The 17641-nt window shown below is 42.1% G+C and overlaps 1 protein-coding gene across 2 annotated transcripts in view; it reads right to left on the bottom strand.

Moving 5' to 3' along the window:
* Window positions 1–17641, bottom strand: part of cacna2d3a (calcium channel, voltage-dependent, alpha 2/delta subunit 3a) — a 111472-nt gene that overhangs the window by 85267 nt on the left and 8564 nt on the right. For both annotated transcript variants that reach the window (XM_076741241.1, XM_076741240.1), the window contains exon 3: window positions 2016–2132. In XM_076741241.1, coding sequence (XP_076597356.1) covers window positions 2016–2132 — 117 coding nt within the window. The remainder of the gene's footprint in view (window positions 1–2015; window positions 2133–17641) is intronic.

Raw genomic sequence — 17641 nt, forward strand, 5'->3', positions numbered from 1 at the left:
CTTAAAATTCTTTCCTCTGACATTTATTCGTCCTGTTCCCCCCCCTGAATTTTCATCTGTCTTTTGCTAATGCCAGCATTCCTCTCTCATCTGCTCATCAACCCCCATAACTTTTTCTCCCCACACGTATGAACGCACACTGACACACACACACTTTCCCCCGAGATGTACAATTATCAGACATCCAGAATCCGGCCAGACGAGAAGCTATTAGATAACCGAGTCCTCATATCTCCATGGCTTCAACGCAAGCTCAAGGAGATGGCACACACAGACAACTATGTCACAAGACTCAATACGTCTAATCTCACAGCTCAATAAAAATTATTCTTGTCAACATGTCACTTTATCAGACAGTTGAAACAGGTTGACAATAATGACTCTCTGTCATGACAAAAATGAGTTATGTAAGTTAAATACAGTTAATGCTGGATTGGAAAGGGTACAGCAGTGGATTAATCCAAAAACAATGTTGATTATTATTAGAAAACTGATTAAGTCCTCCATTTTCTATTACAGGAGTTAATAACATTACCAGTAACAATATTCAATTAGAACGTTGCTTTCATGCCAGCAATCATTGTGGAAGACAGGAGTCATATTTTCAAAATGCTAGATGACTCATATTAGCATGAAACACTCCATCTTTTCTGTGTGCTCGGTGAAGACTGATGTGCATGTGGACGGGTGGAAATGTGAACGCTTTCAAAGTGGATGTAACACTGTGAAACAGGCATGGTCACGCAATCCGAGCAGGCAAAGGTATCATACATAAGAATAATAACACAGGCACAAGCAAAGCTAAAGCATGGAAATGGTTTGTCACTATCTGTGCCCCTCTCTCTCCCTCCCTCGCTTTCCTTTCAGCTTGTATCCTTGGACCAGACTCTCAGAGAGAAATCCAATTTCTGTTAACAGCACCATGTTGTCCTGATAGGATCTATCACCTGGAGCTAGAGCTGCAGCCAGAGAGGCAGTGCACCGTGGACACATCCTGAACTGCACCTGTTACAACACTGACAAACACACACACACACGCGCGCATACACATATCCACAGGCATGCAGACATGCACACGCACACAGATATGTGTTCATATTATACACGCACACACGTCGCGACAACAGTGGTGAATGAAACATTCAGATCTGTTATTTAAGGGAAATGTGTCCTGCATTCAAAAGTGTCAAATGTAAAAGTACTCATTATGCAGAATGGCCTCTTTCAGGGTTTATTTTATCATATAATTATGTAATAATTAGGTCTGATGCATTCATATTTTACTGGCATATGAATTCTATTTAAATGTTACTTAAATTAAATATATAAAAATCGTATTTGGATAATGGATCGTATGTTTTGCAAAATCCAATCTGCAAGTATTAACTCTAGCTGCCAAATAAATGTAGTGGAGTAAAAAGTCAATATTCCCATGTGGAATGTATTAAGAAAAAGTACCTTAAATACTTAAGAACAGTATTTGTCCTGCACAGGATACTAAAGACTATTCAGTCCAGTTTTAAAGATACACAAATTAAAAATTTAAATGATGTTATCTCTAGTTTGAGGTTATAGAGCTTTGTCCTAAAGTGGCATCTTACAGTAGACACTGCTGTTTGTTCTGAGCCGATCAATAAAGTGACACAGACACTGATGGGTGGATCACAGCCTCGCTCTGTCTGTCACCTCACCCACACCACCCGCTCTGTCACATATCCCTCTCACACATGCACATAGCAAATGCAAGATGTGTCCGGTTTCACTGTGGCAATGTGACACTACAGCACCTCTTCAGACATCCAATAAGGTCGGTCAGAAATAAATACTTCACCAAGTCATAGATGTGCTGATACAACTGAAAATCACTTGTTTTTTGTACTTATACAGTATTTATTTGCTATGTACTACAGTATATGTTATAAATACAACTGATAATCATTTTCTAAATAAATCTAATAGGTGATTAGATTTCATTTAGTAAGGTGGGTGAAGATTTGGGTTGAAAACCCAAGTACCTTCATTGCCTGGGCTTTCTTGTGAAACATCTCCTCCATGTCCTCTGCCAGCCTCTTTACCAGCCGCAGCCCATCGATCTCCTCCACCCGCACTGCCCGCTCAAACTCCTTGTATTTCTGAAAGAAAACAACACAATCATGTTATCAGGTTACAGTTACTGCAACAGTTAAAGAGGCTGTATTATGCTTTGGGGACTTTTACCCTTCCTTTGTTGTGTTATATTGCTTTTTGTGCTGCACATGTCTGCAAAGTTACAAAGTCCAGACCAAAGAGAGTTATTCTCTCCTACAGAAAACACTGCCCCTGAACTGAAATCCCTTGTCAGTAGTCAAGTCTATTCTTCCGTGTTGTCCCCAGCACCTCGATGAAGATGTGGAAGGAAATGTTATCAGCAAAGCAGCCAATGTCTCTGTTGTTGGCTGCAACAACCAACACAAAAGTCTGCATCTACTCCTATCATCTGAGCATGTCAAGACACAGTGGATTAACTTTATTTTTGATGGAAATGTGACAGAAATGTCTGCAAAACGACTGGAAAACTGTGCATAGTAATGTTACTCGACCGGACTGCTTTGTCAGCGAGGGCAGGTGACAGCATCAGTTCAGGGAGGGATGGATACCAGCTGTCTGTGGCTTCAAACTTGGAAGGTGTGAGTCTGTTTAACTTTGTGTTAGCATGTTGCAAGGATAATGTGGCTACTCCCACAGACTGGGAGTGTTGTTGAACTAATAATGTAATACTGAGTGACAGTCAAGAGAAACTGTGTGAACGTTCAGCCTCATTTCAAACCGGCTAATTACCGAGAGCAGCAAGTTTAATGCCAGTAACTTCATGCTTGAACATGTGTGATAGTAAAGTTTTTAGATGGATGGATGGATGGATGGATGGATGGATGAATGGATAGATAGATAGATAGATAGATAGATAGATAGATAGATAGATAGATAGATAGATAGATAGATAGATAGATAGATACTTTATTCATCCCAGAGGGAAAATCACATTATTTTGCAGTCATGAGAGTAATTAAATAACAGAATACAAAAGAATAGTTTGGTGGTATTTTTTGGAAATGAGCAAACTATAAAGTTTATTTATACATAAAATGGCAAGTTCTTCAATTAAAAAAAAGAGATTAATGGGAAAAAAATGTTGGAGCCCCTGAGGAAAAAGCGACAGACTTCCTCCTCTAGGATGGTCAGACATGCAATAGGTGCAGCAGCGGTAAAATAACAATATAGAGAAACATAATTACAGTACACAAACTAGGACGGGTAGCAATTCTAGAAAGTACTATGAATGCATTATCACTGGTTCAGAAGTGGAATATAGCTCAGCAGGGGCTGCTTCCCAAAACTAATCTACATATAAACGAAACAAATCAGCTCAGCCAAGAGAAATTATCAGCCACCTTCAAGTTTTATCAAGCACACATTAAGCATCGATGACACACCGCTGCCCTCAGTAAATCACATTATTCTGCTAGAAACCAATATTAGGGTGCTTAACTTAACCAGTGCCTTAACCGAGGACAGTGACATTAAGTCTCGCTAATTCCACACCCATACATGCCACACACACACACACACACACACACACACACACACACACACACACACACACAGGCAGAGCCGATCTAAGCACGGGGGTATACTTGTAGAGAAAAAAAAGGAAAAGAAGAGGAAAATAAAACCATTTTTGAAATCTGTGCAAAGCTGAAGGCTGCTGTGTTTCACTCTTGGGGGATTTAACAGAAGATTACCGCCATATCAAATAGCATGCCCTCTCTAATGTTATGCCAACCTGCTTAGACGCATGCTCTTAGCTGCTCCTGTACAGCAACACACACAAGGAGCGAGGAGGAGGGCGGGGGGGGGGGAGACATCACGGTGGGAGGAGGAATGGGGACAGCATCAGACACTCAAGCAGCAGCTTTTGGATTTAGGCAGTCATCTGAAAAACTGCAGGACAAACTGAGAGGAATACTTTTTCTGCTTCACGCCAAAACTTTTTATGAGGGTGAGTTCTTCAGTTGTGGCTGAAGGTGGCAAGTGAAAGCAGAGAGGCTGAGCAAAATGTTCGGCCCCTTGAGAGGACTTAGACAAGTCAGTGTATTGTGCAATGTCACGGCAAGAAAATCAAACAAAAGAACCGTTCAGTGCAAACAATCAAGCACGAAAGGGACACTGAGAGGGTACACTGGATTTGATCAATGATTATTGTCTTATTGGAATTATGGCCTTTCTCCACTTCTCATCCCAAGAGAAAGCCACAGCCAGATTGACAAACAGACGAGAAAAGGAAGCGAGAGATAACTGAAAGCTAAAAGAGAGGCGGACAGAGACAGAGTAGAGAGAGTATAATAGGGAGAGCAAAGACTGTGTGGGTGCAAAGAGGTTGAAGAGATGCAAAGACAGGTAGGATGAGGAAGAAAGGGAGGGCGGAGGGATGCCGAGGGTGAAAAGTGAAGGCAGAAAGTGGAGGAATAGGATGATGGATGAACGGAGAGAGCATGGAGAGATACTGTTGAAGTGGGAGGTCAGAGGGGGCGTGAAACGCTATCTGTATTTGGAGAGCTGCAGGTAGGCACAAGTAGAGGGAGGCAGGTTCAAATCACTAAATTTAAATTCACTTTAATATTTTACAACACAAACAGCAGGCAGAAAGACTTACACTATGCAAGGTAATAGATAAAGGTCAAATCCATTGATTACTACATTCATCATTACAAGCAACCAATTATAAGGAGTGCAAGGGCCAGACAGCCTGAAGGTACAACATCCCCGCGATGCCAGAATGATCATGCAAGAGGGAAGTGCTTGGAAAGGAATTAAGAGCTAAGGTAGGAGGGATTTTTTGAGAGCAATTATAATGATTAGAGGAAAGAGGGCCTGATTCATCAAGGTATTTTTGAGGAGACGAGTGTCCGATTTACAGTATAATGGAATCTGGGGAGAGAGGGGGGAGGGGGGAGCAGGAACAGCGACGAGCTAGTGACAGCAAGAAGCCAGGGAGGGTTGACTAAAATCAGGTTCATAAAGGGAAACTGTCGCTGTTTCATCTTTATCTCCATATCATGGCATCAACACTCTGTTCACAGCCATAACACTGATCAGTCTGTGCGTCTTTGAAATGCTGCTGAAGTGGTGCCTCCGCTGCCAAATTCATTTGCATGTCATGGCAAAACAGTCTGGAGCATCAAAATTGTCTTCAAAAGCCCCCGGTGCAGCCATCCAAAAATGCCTCTGTTTCGCATATGGTAAAGATTGGATCAGAAACAAAGAAAGAAACAAAGACAGAAAGAAAGAAACTATTTCCTCAGAACGGTTCTGCCTAACAACTACCACAACCACAAGTTTGACATTTTCTCAAACAAACCTTTGTCCCATCGCCCAACAGCACGGCTAATTAATTGCAGCCTCAAGTAACGTCTTCTGTGGCCAATCAAAGTGACTGGCTGATGACTCAGAAGCCAAACCACAACAACCATAACCTTACGAAAAATCAAGGCGATAATCCCACTGGCTGACTGACAACAGCTGCGTGTCACAGCAACAGAAAATCCAAGTTTTAAGCCAATCCTGGTTCCTGGCTCGTGGTGGTGGGCTGTTAAAGCTGACAGGTCAGCGGCAGCTCAAACCTGAACTGGCTTGACTGGTTTCTTCACCAACTTTCTCTTTGTCCTCTTCCCTTCGCTGGCTCACTGGAGCTTTTTCTTCTTCTCTCTAGTTTATGTATCTCCTGCTTTCCTCTTTCATCTCCCCTCTTCTGCACCCACTTCCCTTTCTAATTATAAAAATGAATGGGCTGGCTTTATGGACGCAGTCATAGCTTAGAACTGTTCTCTCTATTCTATTAAAACCAGTATATTTTTGTCCACAGCTCCACTAAATCCTTTCCATGAAACTGGCCCAGAACCGACAGATATTGCACACTTCACCGAGGCATAAGGAAAGCACCGAGCGCCCACGGCCTGAACTAAAGTGTTTATGTGTCTGTGATCACGTTTGTGTGGTCAGTGAGAAGCTAAGAGGGTCCAGCTGGCCACAGGCTGTCTGCAGCGCTATGTTCTGTCAGGCTGACCAGAGCAGACCAGAGCAGACCAGACCAGGGAAGACTGGGCCTAATTAGCCTGCAGCTATCCTCTTCACATCACATCACCATCACATGAAAGCCAACTGACACACATCCAGATCCACCATTTCCCAGTATGGGGGAGAGGAAAGACTTCTGCAGTGGGTCTCAAGTTTAACAGCAAGATGGCGATGCAGTGAACAGGAAGACAAAAACAAGAGATTCTACTATCACTACTATCACCTGTTACCAATGAACCTGTTCACTTGTGGAATGTTCCAAACAGGTGTTTTTGGAGCATTTCACAACTTTTCCAGTCTCTTATTGCTCCTGTCCCAACTTGATGTCAAATGTTAAATATATTGTCTCTGTACTGCTTGCAATTGAGTCAATTGATGTCTTTTAGCTGAGTTTCTCCCCGTCATTCTGGTATGTTATAAGTTAGGATTGGTGCTTCCTGGCGTGAGCATTGACTGCGTGCATGTCATGCTGCCCTGCAAAGTGATTTATAATTAGTCACAGTAATACTGTATACCACGGGAAAATGTGGGGAAGGTTTGACGGTATCAAAATTTGGATACCGCCCAACGCTAGTGTAGAGTTACTTTACGTAATTGACTTGGTATTTAAAGATTTTGCACATGAAATACAATTGGTCCTTGTCAGGTGAGAAGTACCTCACAAGTCCTGAGACTCTTCTTCTTTGGAGGCTTACAGGGATGTAATGCTAGGCTGGAGCACCTGTTCATGTCCACTAACCCAGCAGCTCATCTCCTGCTGAACCGAGCACAAAATAATGTTTCCTTTCACTTTTCCCCGAGGATTGTCACGCGTCAAATGACTCAGGTTTGTGCACCTGCATACTGGCCTGATTTACTAGTTGTACATGTACTGCTCATTTCAGCAGCGGTATTTCTGCTAACCTACAATATGGGCTGAGCTTCAGCTCAAACGTTTCACAACTAGCAAAGAAGCTTGACATTCTTTAAACAATCCACTGCTCTTGTTTTTTTCCCATCATTCTATAGTTTCAAAAACATTTTATTTGCCAGCTTAGCTGCTGAGATATAGTATGGGCCGTGGGGCGTTCACTTTCAGGGTCAGTTCTTGCATAAAATTTGCGTTTAATGTGCCTCGGTTTGAGATATCCATCTCTCAGATTTCTGCTGCCACCCCAATACAATGGAGGTGAATGGAGTTTCATTTGTGCTGCTCACAGCCTGAAATATTACATATAAAAAAACTAAGCAGCAATGCATCTTTTTAGAAACAGTGTCCTTGAGGGGCACAATGAAAAGATGCGCTGCTGTTTATTTTTTTTTTCTTTGACACTGTGAGCACCACAAACAAAATTCCATTCACCTCCATTGTATAAACCCTTCATGTTGGAGTCCATGTCAAACCCCAACACAACTGCTTACAGGTTGTATTGATTGGACAGCAAAAAAAAAACAAAAAAGATGAAATGCAGATCCAAACCACATTTGGAGGTGGTTTGAAATGTGATCCCAGTGGTATTTCTACACATGCACGTCGGCCCGGCTGCTCTCTCAAATCGGTTTTCAAAGTGTCTTCTGCATCACTCGTAATGTGACATCTGACGCATCAAATCCAGAGTGATGGAAGTGCATCAGAGAACAAATGAAAAAAGTGGACAGACACTGAAATAAACTGTCTGCTGGCACTTTGGGGGGAGGCTGACAGATGATGGATCTCCATTTTCATGCTTCTGTATCGGAAAGTCAAGTCAAAAGCATACAAAATTAATGTGCTACGTCGCTAACGCAGCAACCCGTGTAGATAGGTCGGTGTGTCTGGACACACAAATCTGATCTGATTACAAGCAAAAAACAGCGCAGACAGTATGTCTTAAAGATCTGACTTGAGTGCAGTCTGAACAAAGCCTCAGTCTCTTCACCGCAGAGCAGCTCCAACAGGGCAGCTAGAGGTTAAAAACCAAACGGTGCATCTCCAAGCCAAAATAACTGTGTGTGCCGATGAATGTAATTACAGGCCAGTCACAGATTTATTTCTACCCGAGCAAAACACTGAATATATTAGGCTGCTGGGGCTACCTCATGAAAGTATTTTAAACTGCATTGAAGACAGAGACAAGCAGCGGTGACACACACTATATGTTCTACGGTAACTCAATCCCTCTCTTCCTCTCTCCCCCTCACCCCTCTGCTGTGCTGCATCACATGAATGAGCTGATGCTGCTAATCTCTCTCCTACACAGTGTGTTCTGACTGTAGGACAACAATCAGGGGCTAGAGTCCTCATGCCCAGGGTGCACTTTAGCATGCGGAAAAAGAGACATGTGCAATCCTGCATGCACATATAAAACTCAACAAATAATACAATAAGAACACCGCAGATCCAATATGTAGAAGAGGGCAGATCTGATACTCATGATTCTTCTGTCGTTGGCAGGATTTACATGCATTTACAGTAAGCACTATTTTTCTTTGTCTATCTGTTGGTCATGATGAAGCGTTAGCAGTTAGTCAATGACATAATGCTGTATGTATTTAATCTATGTATGTCATTTCCTTGGGGTTTGATAATAAAGTGATTAATGAAGGGGAAAAACTTCATTTCACACTAAGACTGAACCCCAATCCCCCAAATCCCAGCTCATTTTACGCGTCACCAGAGCCCACTTTACCTCGGCCCACTCTCACAGTCTCACAGCTGTTTGAGTCTTTCCTTCTCTCTCGCTCTTCCTCCCTCACACACACACAGCATTTGTGCGCACACACAAATATATAAACTTTACTCATCGGATTCTTACGTATTAATCACTGAATTTCTTTGAGCGCCTACATGAATTACATTGTTATGATGCTGATGGGGCAAATCATGATTCATAACTAACTATAAACTCATGAGACATGTGACCTAAATGTAAAAGCTACAACACAAACAGTGTCGTTGATTTGATCAATTTGTTGCTACGGTGTTTCCCGCCTCTCTGGCTTACTAAATCAAGCTGAACGTTCACAGCAGAAAGAGGCAGAAGCATGTGCCAAGTAGCCAAGCATACAACACTGAATTACAGGTCTGGGTGCTATAGTATCCTGTCTCATTCAAGCTGTGCTATTTGGTTTTCATTCACAAAAGCAGCCCTGTTTGTTTTGTGTGCTTGTGAGCCTGCTTGTCTGACTACAAATGGATGGGTCTGGTTTGATGAACAAAAGAGACACGGCTCAGAGAGGCAACTGCGTGTGCGTGTGTGTGCTGGAGGAGACGAGGGACAACACTGGGACACAGAGACCAATAAGCCCACTTAACTGACTCTGTGATGTACTGAGCCCTTGAAATAAGAAAACATGTGGCACACACACACAAGAAACTCTCATGTCCATGGCAAACACTAAGTAAGGGAAAAATGAAAGACGGCGTTTGCTGGACGGTGAATATCAATATCAAGGATTAGCGTCCACTCATATGTTACTGAGTGAAATTTCGAAACGCTAGGCTGCGGCTGCAAATCACAACATTTGCAATATTAAATGAAATATGTTCAAAGTATGTAAAATGATGCTCCAAAGCAGTAAGATTAAAACATTTTGTAACTGGCCATTAAAATCATTAACCTCTTTAGCAGCAAGATGATGAGCAGTAATACACAGCGGTGGAACACACTGTGAAGTACATTTACTCAAATACAACATTTCAGAGAGAAATACTGTACTTTCTACACCAGCGCATTTATCTGACAGCTGAAGTTAATTTCCAGATTAAGATTACAGATAACACAAGATTAGTGTGGAGTTAATTTTAGCCACCTAAACCAGCTTGGACATTAAAATACTGCTCACACATTAAATCATTAGTATTAATAATCCAATAATAAAAAATAATTAAAAGGCACCGTTATGTCTACCTAATGAGTTCTGTATGTGAGGAGGGTTTATTTAAAATTTCAGGTGTGTGAATTTCACTGGTCATGGAATTTTTTTCTATTGTGGCATTAAATACATCTACTACCACTGTGCAGCATCTATATACTGTGTATATATATATATATATAGATATATATAGATAGATATATGTGTGTGTGTGTGTGTGTGTGTGTATATTGTAACTCTAGCTGACATAAAACACTCTAAACATTCAATTCAATCTTTTCTCAACATGTGGAGAAAATCATATTTTTAGAATACAAAGTGGAAACTTTTCAACTCCCCTCCCCCACATTTTCCCAGTGGCATTATTGATGGCGTTGCTGTTGCAAAGACAACTGGGTCGCTTTCGTTTTGTCACAACCTAACTACCAACTACACAGGACGCGGGCACAGAGAGAAGCGTGCTCGCTGAAGACGTACAGTGAAATTGCCCCAATTTTACATGGTGTAATAACAGTTTGAGAATCGCTTTGCACAAACAAGTAACTACAGCAGGGGTTGGCGTCGGTTTGAAGGGCGGAGGAGAGGAAAACATTAGGAGAAAAAGCACGAGTTCACGCATTTATTTAGGCTATAATGGAGGCATGAAAGCAGATAGAAATTCTTTAGTTTGTGTTGAGAAAAGGGAACTAGGTTGGTATCATGTTAAAAAAACTGCACAACAGAGATGGCGATAACATATTTTGTGTCCGTTGCATTTAATATGAAGTAGATCGATCCATTCAGCCTGACTGCACGACTCTTCGGCCACAAATCGAGTCTTCATTTTCCCAGTCGATCGTACCCGATGGCAGGCAGAACTGCACAGTGAAAGCGAGACTTATAGGGAACCAATCTAAACACTGATGGTGTCATTACTCTATTGCCATTACATTGTGCAATCAACGTTTGCTTCATAAAGACAAGTTAAAGCAAAAAAACTTGTCTACTGCCAGTTTAATATTTGTTGAAAAAATGTTAAATATGTCAGACACAGACCTTGCTGAATTATTCAACCAAACCCCAGGACAGAAATCCACAAATGGGAAGTCATTTCCCTCTGGAGGAAGTGCACTCTCTCTGTGTGTGTGCACGCTTTCAGGTGCTTGTATATGTTCATTAATGCGAGCTACATCCCTGTGCCTGCGGTGTGCAGAGCATGTATTCACCTAAAACATGTTCAGGAGGGCAAACGTCTTGCAGTGTCATCATTTCATATAAAAAGGCTGCTGATTCCCCAAAGCCATGTTTGTAATTACAGCCAACATCGCTCGGGGAGAAGGAGGGGAGCAGGGGTGGAGAGACCGGGGAGGAGGCGAGGAGGGAAAAAGAGAAAAGGTGGGACCTGCAGGCATCACGTGGTTGAAGTTAATTCTACTTTCGGCCACAGTGTCACCGGGCTAGTACTGAGTGTGCATCGGCGTGCAGAAACGAGGGAAAAACAGAGAGCGAGGGTGAGAGGCTGAAACAATTGCACTTTGACTGATGTTGCACTGCGCCTCCTGTGAGACACTCAGAGTCTGTTATTTGGGCGGGGGACAGGAGTGTCAGCCCAAATCCACAGCAGGAAATCACTGCTGGATCACAGGATCTCCAAGGAACGGCAAATCGTTGCTGTGCCCTCCTCCTTTCATACCCTCCCTTGTATGCCAGCCGACAAATTGTTCCCTCAAAAGAAGAGCGCTGGCCGGAGATGAAGTGGAACAATTAATTTCACGCTTGTCCTCCCTGCCTCAAAAGCATGTTGGTCTGAGTCCCGTATCTGGTGGCACAGAGACACTCCCCGCGGATTGTAAAGCACACACACACAGACAAAATGTAAATTAAACACTTAGTGTAAATGCTAATCACACAGACATGAAAACAAGACATCTTTAAACACAAATAAAACTCAGGGATCATAAACTCTTCTCGCCTGACTGGTCGCACCTTCACCGCCGCTCCATTCACCACAACGCAATCTATCAGTGGGGCCGAATATCGTATCGATCATAACGCGGAGATGTCTCGAAGTCAGATCAATGCGTTGTGAATGAATGGGGAGGATTGTGAGAACACGTGCGCGCGCACATAGTTTTGACGGACCGCTCAATCACGCGGGGAGAAGAGGGGAGCTCCTGATAGGAAACAGAGTGTGCTGCAAGAAGTGAGCTGGGAAAAGTTTGACTGTGGTCTGTCGCCGGGCCCTAGACATCCACCACACGGTCAGAGGCCGATAGAGCCGGAGCAGGACGGCAGATTGTGGAGTGACATGTTGATGAACAGCTGGGATCCTGCTCTCAGTTTCTCTTCTTACAAAACCTGCACTTGCTGAGTCACTTCTGAAGGCAAGCACTTGCTGAACACACACTTGACCACGTACAGTAAAAATTCCAAACTATCCCGCACAAATTTTTTGCGTGCCAGATGAACACACCGAATCTTTTAAAGAATCTTTCATGATTCCAATGAGAGGTAGCTGAATTTTCTGTCGGGCTTAATAACGATGTTCCACATCTTTGCTTTTGATTGATGACTGCTCTGTTGAGTCTAGACAGATAACAACAGCTAAATAATGATCGTACAAGTCTTTCTTTATCATCACTGTTGCACGCTGGTTTCCTATTCTTCACTGCATTGACAGCAGTGACAGCAGCTGTAAATGTGTTATCATGGGAAGAGCTAAACTCGGAATTGAGTATTGAAATCATTAAATAGTTTCGTTTACAACTGAAATGGGGAACTTAGCAGGAAGTCATCAAGTGGAGTAAAAAATATGTTCATTATCTCCCCCGTGTGTGTGTGTGTGTGTGTGTGTGTGTGTGTGCACATATACAGTAAAGCTAAACTACAGATTGTCTAAATGTATAAAAAGCAAAGCAGTAGACTGAAACTTAAAACTTGGAGTCACACGTTGGGATGAAACATTTCAAGTTTTTACCCTTTAAAATCCCGAAACAATGAAAAATGAGCCAACGAGAGGCAAGGTTTGCATATTCAATTATTTGACCGCCGCATTGGATAGACTTTGTCTCAAATACTGCAACTACGAAACACAATGAACATTTTAATGGTCAGCATTCACACCTGACAGACATCTTGACTTGTAATTTATTCAAGGAGACAAACGTAACGAGTTTGAGGTTAACACGAACGTTTCTGCCACATTTCACTGCAATCCAGTGGTGTTTCACTTGAAACCACAAATGTCAACCTCAAGTCAGGGGATCACCAAAGTCAGTCGGTTTCATCCTCTGGGAACCTGAATTTCATGACAATCCTCCAATGGTTATTGAGACAAACAACCGTATGTTGGGTATGAGCCATAGAACGTAACTAAATATCCTTATGTATACTCCATGCACATCTTCCCTGTGAGCAAAGGCATGACATTCATTTTGTCCATTGAAAAAAGCCTAAAGAACGTGATTCATAGTTTTTTGTTGCAGTCATTATGGTAAATGGCCAAATGTTCTCGGGGCAGGGATTCTGTGTGGCGTGACTCTGCTGTTTGTCTGATATTATATCCTGACAGGAGTTCTGGGACCTGACACCAGAACTCTCTCTATTAGTAATCAGGCAGCAGCACACCTTGAAAGTTAATTAAATAATCTCCTCTGTCCGTTTTCATGACTTTGATGAAACCTGTCTGCTGACAACAGACATTTAACCCCCAACAAGCCATGTTGCTCCTTTTCATTCCAGCATAATTGAAACCACTTACAAACCTCACCCATTTCACTCCTCACCATAATTCATGCACCCACAGCTTCTGAGTGTGTGTGTGTGTGTGTGTGTGTGTGTGTAAGAGGTTCTGCAGTGATAGAGTGTTTAACAGCTGCCTGAGGGCTATTGAGAGGAACGGTAGAATAACAGCTGTACGCTAACACCAACACACACACAAGGCCTTATGGCATAGCTGGTAGCGATGCTCAGGAGTTCGTCCCAGGGTGCACTGCGTCTGTTGGGTATGCACCATTGCCCCTCAGAGTGGGTGCCAAATGCCTGCTCTCTTTAATGACCACCATCTTTCAATGTCCTCACATGCCTTGCCATCATGGCGTAAACCCCACCTACACACGAACACACACAGAGAAGTTCCTAAAGGGCTAAGGCTGACATCATTGATGCCAGTATGAGAACACATCTACCCTAAAATAATTTCTTTATAAAGCCAAGGCAGCCTTTCCCTTTCAAAACAAAAGAAGTGAGTACAGGAAGTTGCCTCTCGACTATCTCCAGTCTACTTTCTCTTTCATTCAGCCATAATTCACTTGAACAAAAAACATAATAGAACCAAGAGCAGGCCTAATCTGTTCACATGGAACTGATTAATAGTCCACAGTCTATCTGTAGTTGCCTGCATTCAGTTGGTTTCAGTAGAGTTGTGGAAAACATTTTTCATGCTTAGCAGCATGTACAATGTGGCCTGCTGCTTCCCTATTCCACTCCATACATTCTCACAGTCTCAAATTGATTTTAGCAGCAGCCAGCGTGAAAGTGGAAGGAGAGAGCAAAACATTGTGGAGGATGTATAAAGGTAATATTTATTGTTGCAAGTGGAGATTTATTATGGGAAGTTACACTTTTTGGACTGCAGTTTCATTTGAGTTTGCTTTGAAGGCCTCACACAGAAGTGGGTGGAATAAAGGAACAGTGGAGGGGAAAACTTTAGAGAATCGAAAACCACACAAGACTCCCTCAAACATCAGGGGGCAGCAACTTTAACGTTAATGTGGAACACAAAATGTAAAAGATGCACAGATGACATCCAGTCCAACGGCTGTCAGACGTGCTGATGTTGTTTCACATCACAAACATACTTTATGTACAACTCCATTATTTATGTCAACATGTGTTTAAATTCATTACACCTGTGCAACTTATCTTGTGCAAGATTATATATTTGTACCCTGCTTATATATTTTTACTGCACCATGTCTTTTCTTACTGTGCAATGGCCCAAACACATTGGATTTTATTATTCACATTTTACACATTGCAATTGCAGTGCAATTCAAAATTCACTGTGAAATTGAGCCATACTTCACAAGGCAATATTTTCTAAACCACCTCAAATCTATCTAATCTCATGTAATCTTTCCTTTACAGCGGTGCACTAAGTCCAGACTCACTGTCAGCCATTGTCTGTAAAAAACAGTTAAGCTAGCTACGATTCAGATTCCGATACAGGTCTATCTGTGTTGGTACCGGTGCTTGGAGGGGCCAAAGAGGACGAGAGAGAGTCACATTTCAGCAATGCTTTCTCACATTTTATAGAGCAAATAAGAAGATGTTATGATACATCATGTATTAAATAAGTCTTTATATTATTATTATCATTATTATTAGAAGATTACTTTTTTGTTTGTTATTTGTGTGAATTATATTTAAAGTTCAAGGAAATCCACTGTTAAAAAAGTTCAATAAATTCATGATGTTTCCAAAGTCAATGAGTAATCGTGTTAAATAACCATGTCTCAATATTGACCAAAATAATTGCGGTAATGATTTTTTTTTTCATAATCAAGCAGCCCTAGTCTGTACTGAACATGATATGGGCCTGACCAATTTAACAGTCATCCTCTATCAAACAGGAACTCTGCCACCAGAGTAGACTCTTGAAGGCTCAGGTTGAGGGCAATACAAACTCCACAGAGATATCTACATAAAATCATGATCTTCTGGTGTCCCATCCACACTATTAACATCTTGTCCTGCATCATTTCATCAGCACTGGGCTGAGCTCAGGCAACTGTGCAGCTGAGTGGAGTAAAATGATGTCCCTATTGCACTCCCAGAACAATCCTCAGATGAGCTGCTTTGGGACTATTTGAGAAAAGGTAGCAATGCGGAGATGGATGTGATCAACATCAGTGCGAAGAAACACTGTGCCATTCAAGTAAAGGATGCTTTCACAGTTGTAAGAAAGCCAAATACCATTCCACACACCACAAGACCACGACAAGCTTGTACTACTGCGATCCGGCAGGACATTTCTATGGAGTGCCATCAGTGTATTGTACCAAAACTTTGTTGACCGGAACTCAAATGACTGAGTGAATACAACAACAAATCACATTCACAGCAATTAATGGGAACCCTGCATTTAAACAGCCACCAACATGGTCGACCAGTCATTGAAAGTGTATTGATTTTCTATGCAGCTGCATTGCCAGTCAGAATAAAAAGGCCACTCATTTATTACGGTTAGCAAAAAAACAGCTGGCCATCTTTAATTTTTGGCAGCCACAGTTGATCACATTCTCTAAACTAACTTGACAGGATCCCAAATCCTTCACCAGCCATTCAAAACAGCAAAATTATGACAGAGACTCATACAATATGCAGTGCAATCTCCTTAGTATTTAATCAGACTTGCTCCTTTGTGAGGCGGTGAAACAGCTCAACAGTTTCTTGGGCAACAGATCCTCTTTGCATGGTATTCTATAAACCATTATTGACGTGTATTCAAACACAGGAAATGAAAAGCAAAGTATTTTCAATACATTTCAATCTGGACACACAGTTTGAGCAGAAGCTGCACCATCCCCAGTGATCAGAGTGATGTGGTCAATGTCCATAACTGCTACTGTGCTTCAATCAGCCGTGACGCCCCCGACATACCTCGTTATTGACTGCATTTTTAATTGAAACATCTAAACACGTCCGAAAAATTACACTGGCATAATAATGTCAACAAATCTAGGGTTAAAATACATTAGATTTATCAAACTGACAACAATTTGTAATCAGAAAACTTTGTTTTTCATGACAATATCCAGTTTGAGCTTAAGCAAATTTTCTTTGAAGTATTACAAAGTCAGTCTTTATATCTCAAGCTACATGATTACCTATGGAGAGTCCACCACGTGTGCGAACAACGATTCTACAGCACTAACTTCTAAACCACTATCTAAGTTTATGTTTGGAATAAGCAAGCCTGGCCAGCAATAAATAAAACTTTGGCAACTGAAGGTTTAGTTGAATCAAACTCACAGGATACATAAGTGGACTAAAACACTAGATCGGTTTCATGCAGCTAAAAAATGGACAGTTCCTCTCTGTGGACTAAATGTGAACCTCTTACCTTCAACACATATCTGTCTTTGCTCCTGCATGTCAACAACCCTATGTAATCAATGTGGCTCAACATCGATCCATACTGATCCTCTGTGTCCAAGTCATCGTTTGTCACTTACTCAGTGTTCAGCATTACCACAGTGTCATCTGCACATTAGCCGGCGCAGGCTTCCAGCCAATAAATGCATTACACGGCCTGTGGTCTAAAAGAGGCACAAAAGGAAACTAAAATAAAACGATAAGAGTGTGAAACGTTTTTGTGAAGTGTATTGAGGGAGAGGTTGTTCAGCGAGTAACAGAGAGAGGCTAACTCGAGTGCATGTGTGTGCGCTGACGTGTGCCCTCACGCTGCTGTTTATGCATCACAGTGTTCCTCCACCCTGCGTTTGCAAGTGTGTGTTTGTGTGAGATGATAGCAAGTGCAGGTGAAGGTCATCAGGAGGAGGAGCCACTGTCATCCCACAGAGCTGGATTTGGCAGCACTCTCACAGTCCATGGGAAGTGTTGTGCAAATGGGGCGCAGTGCGGGCCTCCATAAAGTACAGCCAAACTAAGCGTGTGTTTGCGCGAGTGTGTGTGTATGTCGGCAGAGTTGATG

This window comes from Chaetodon auriga, chromosome 10 (genome assembly GCF_051107435.1).
Source record: "Chaetodon auriga isolate fChaAug3 chromosome 10, fChaAug3.hap1, whole genome shotgun sequence".
NCBI classification, from domain to species: domain Eukaryota; kingdom Metazoa; phylum Chordata; class Actinopteri; order Chaetodontiformes; family Chaetodontidae; genus Chaetodon; species Chaetodon auriga.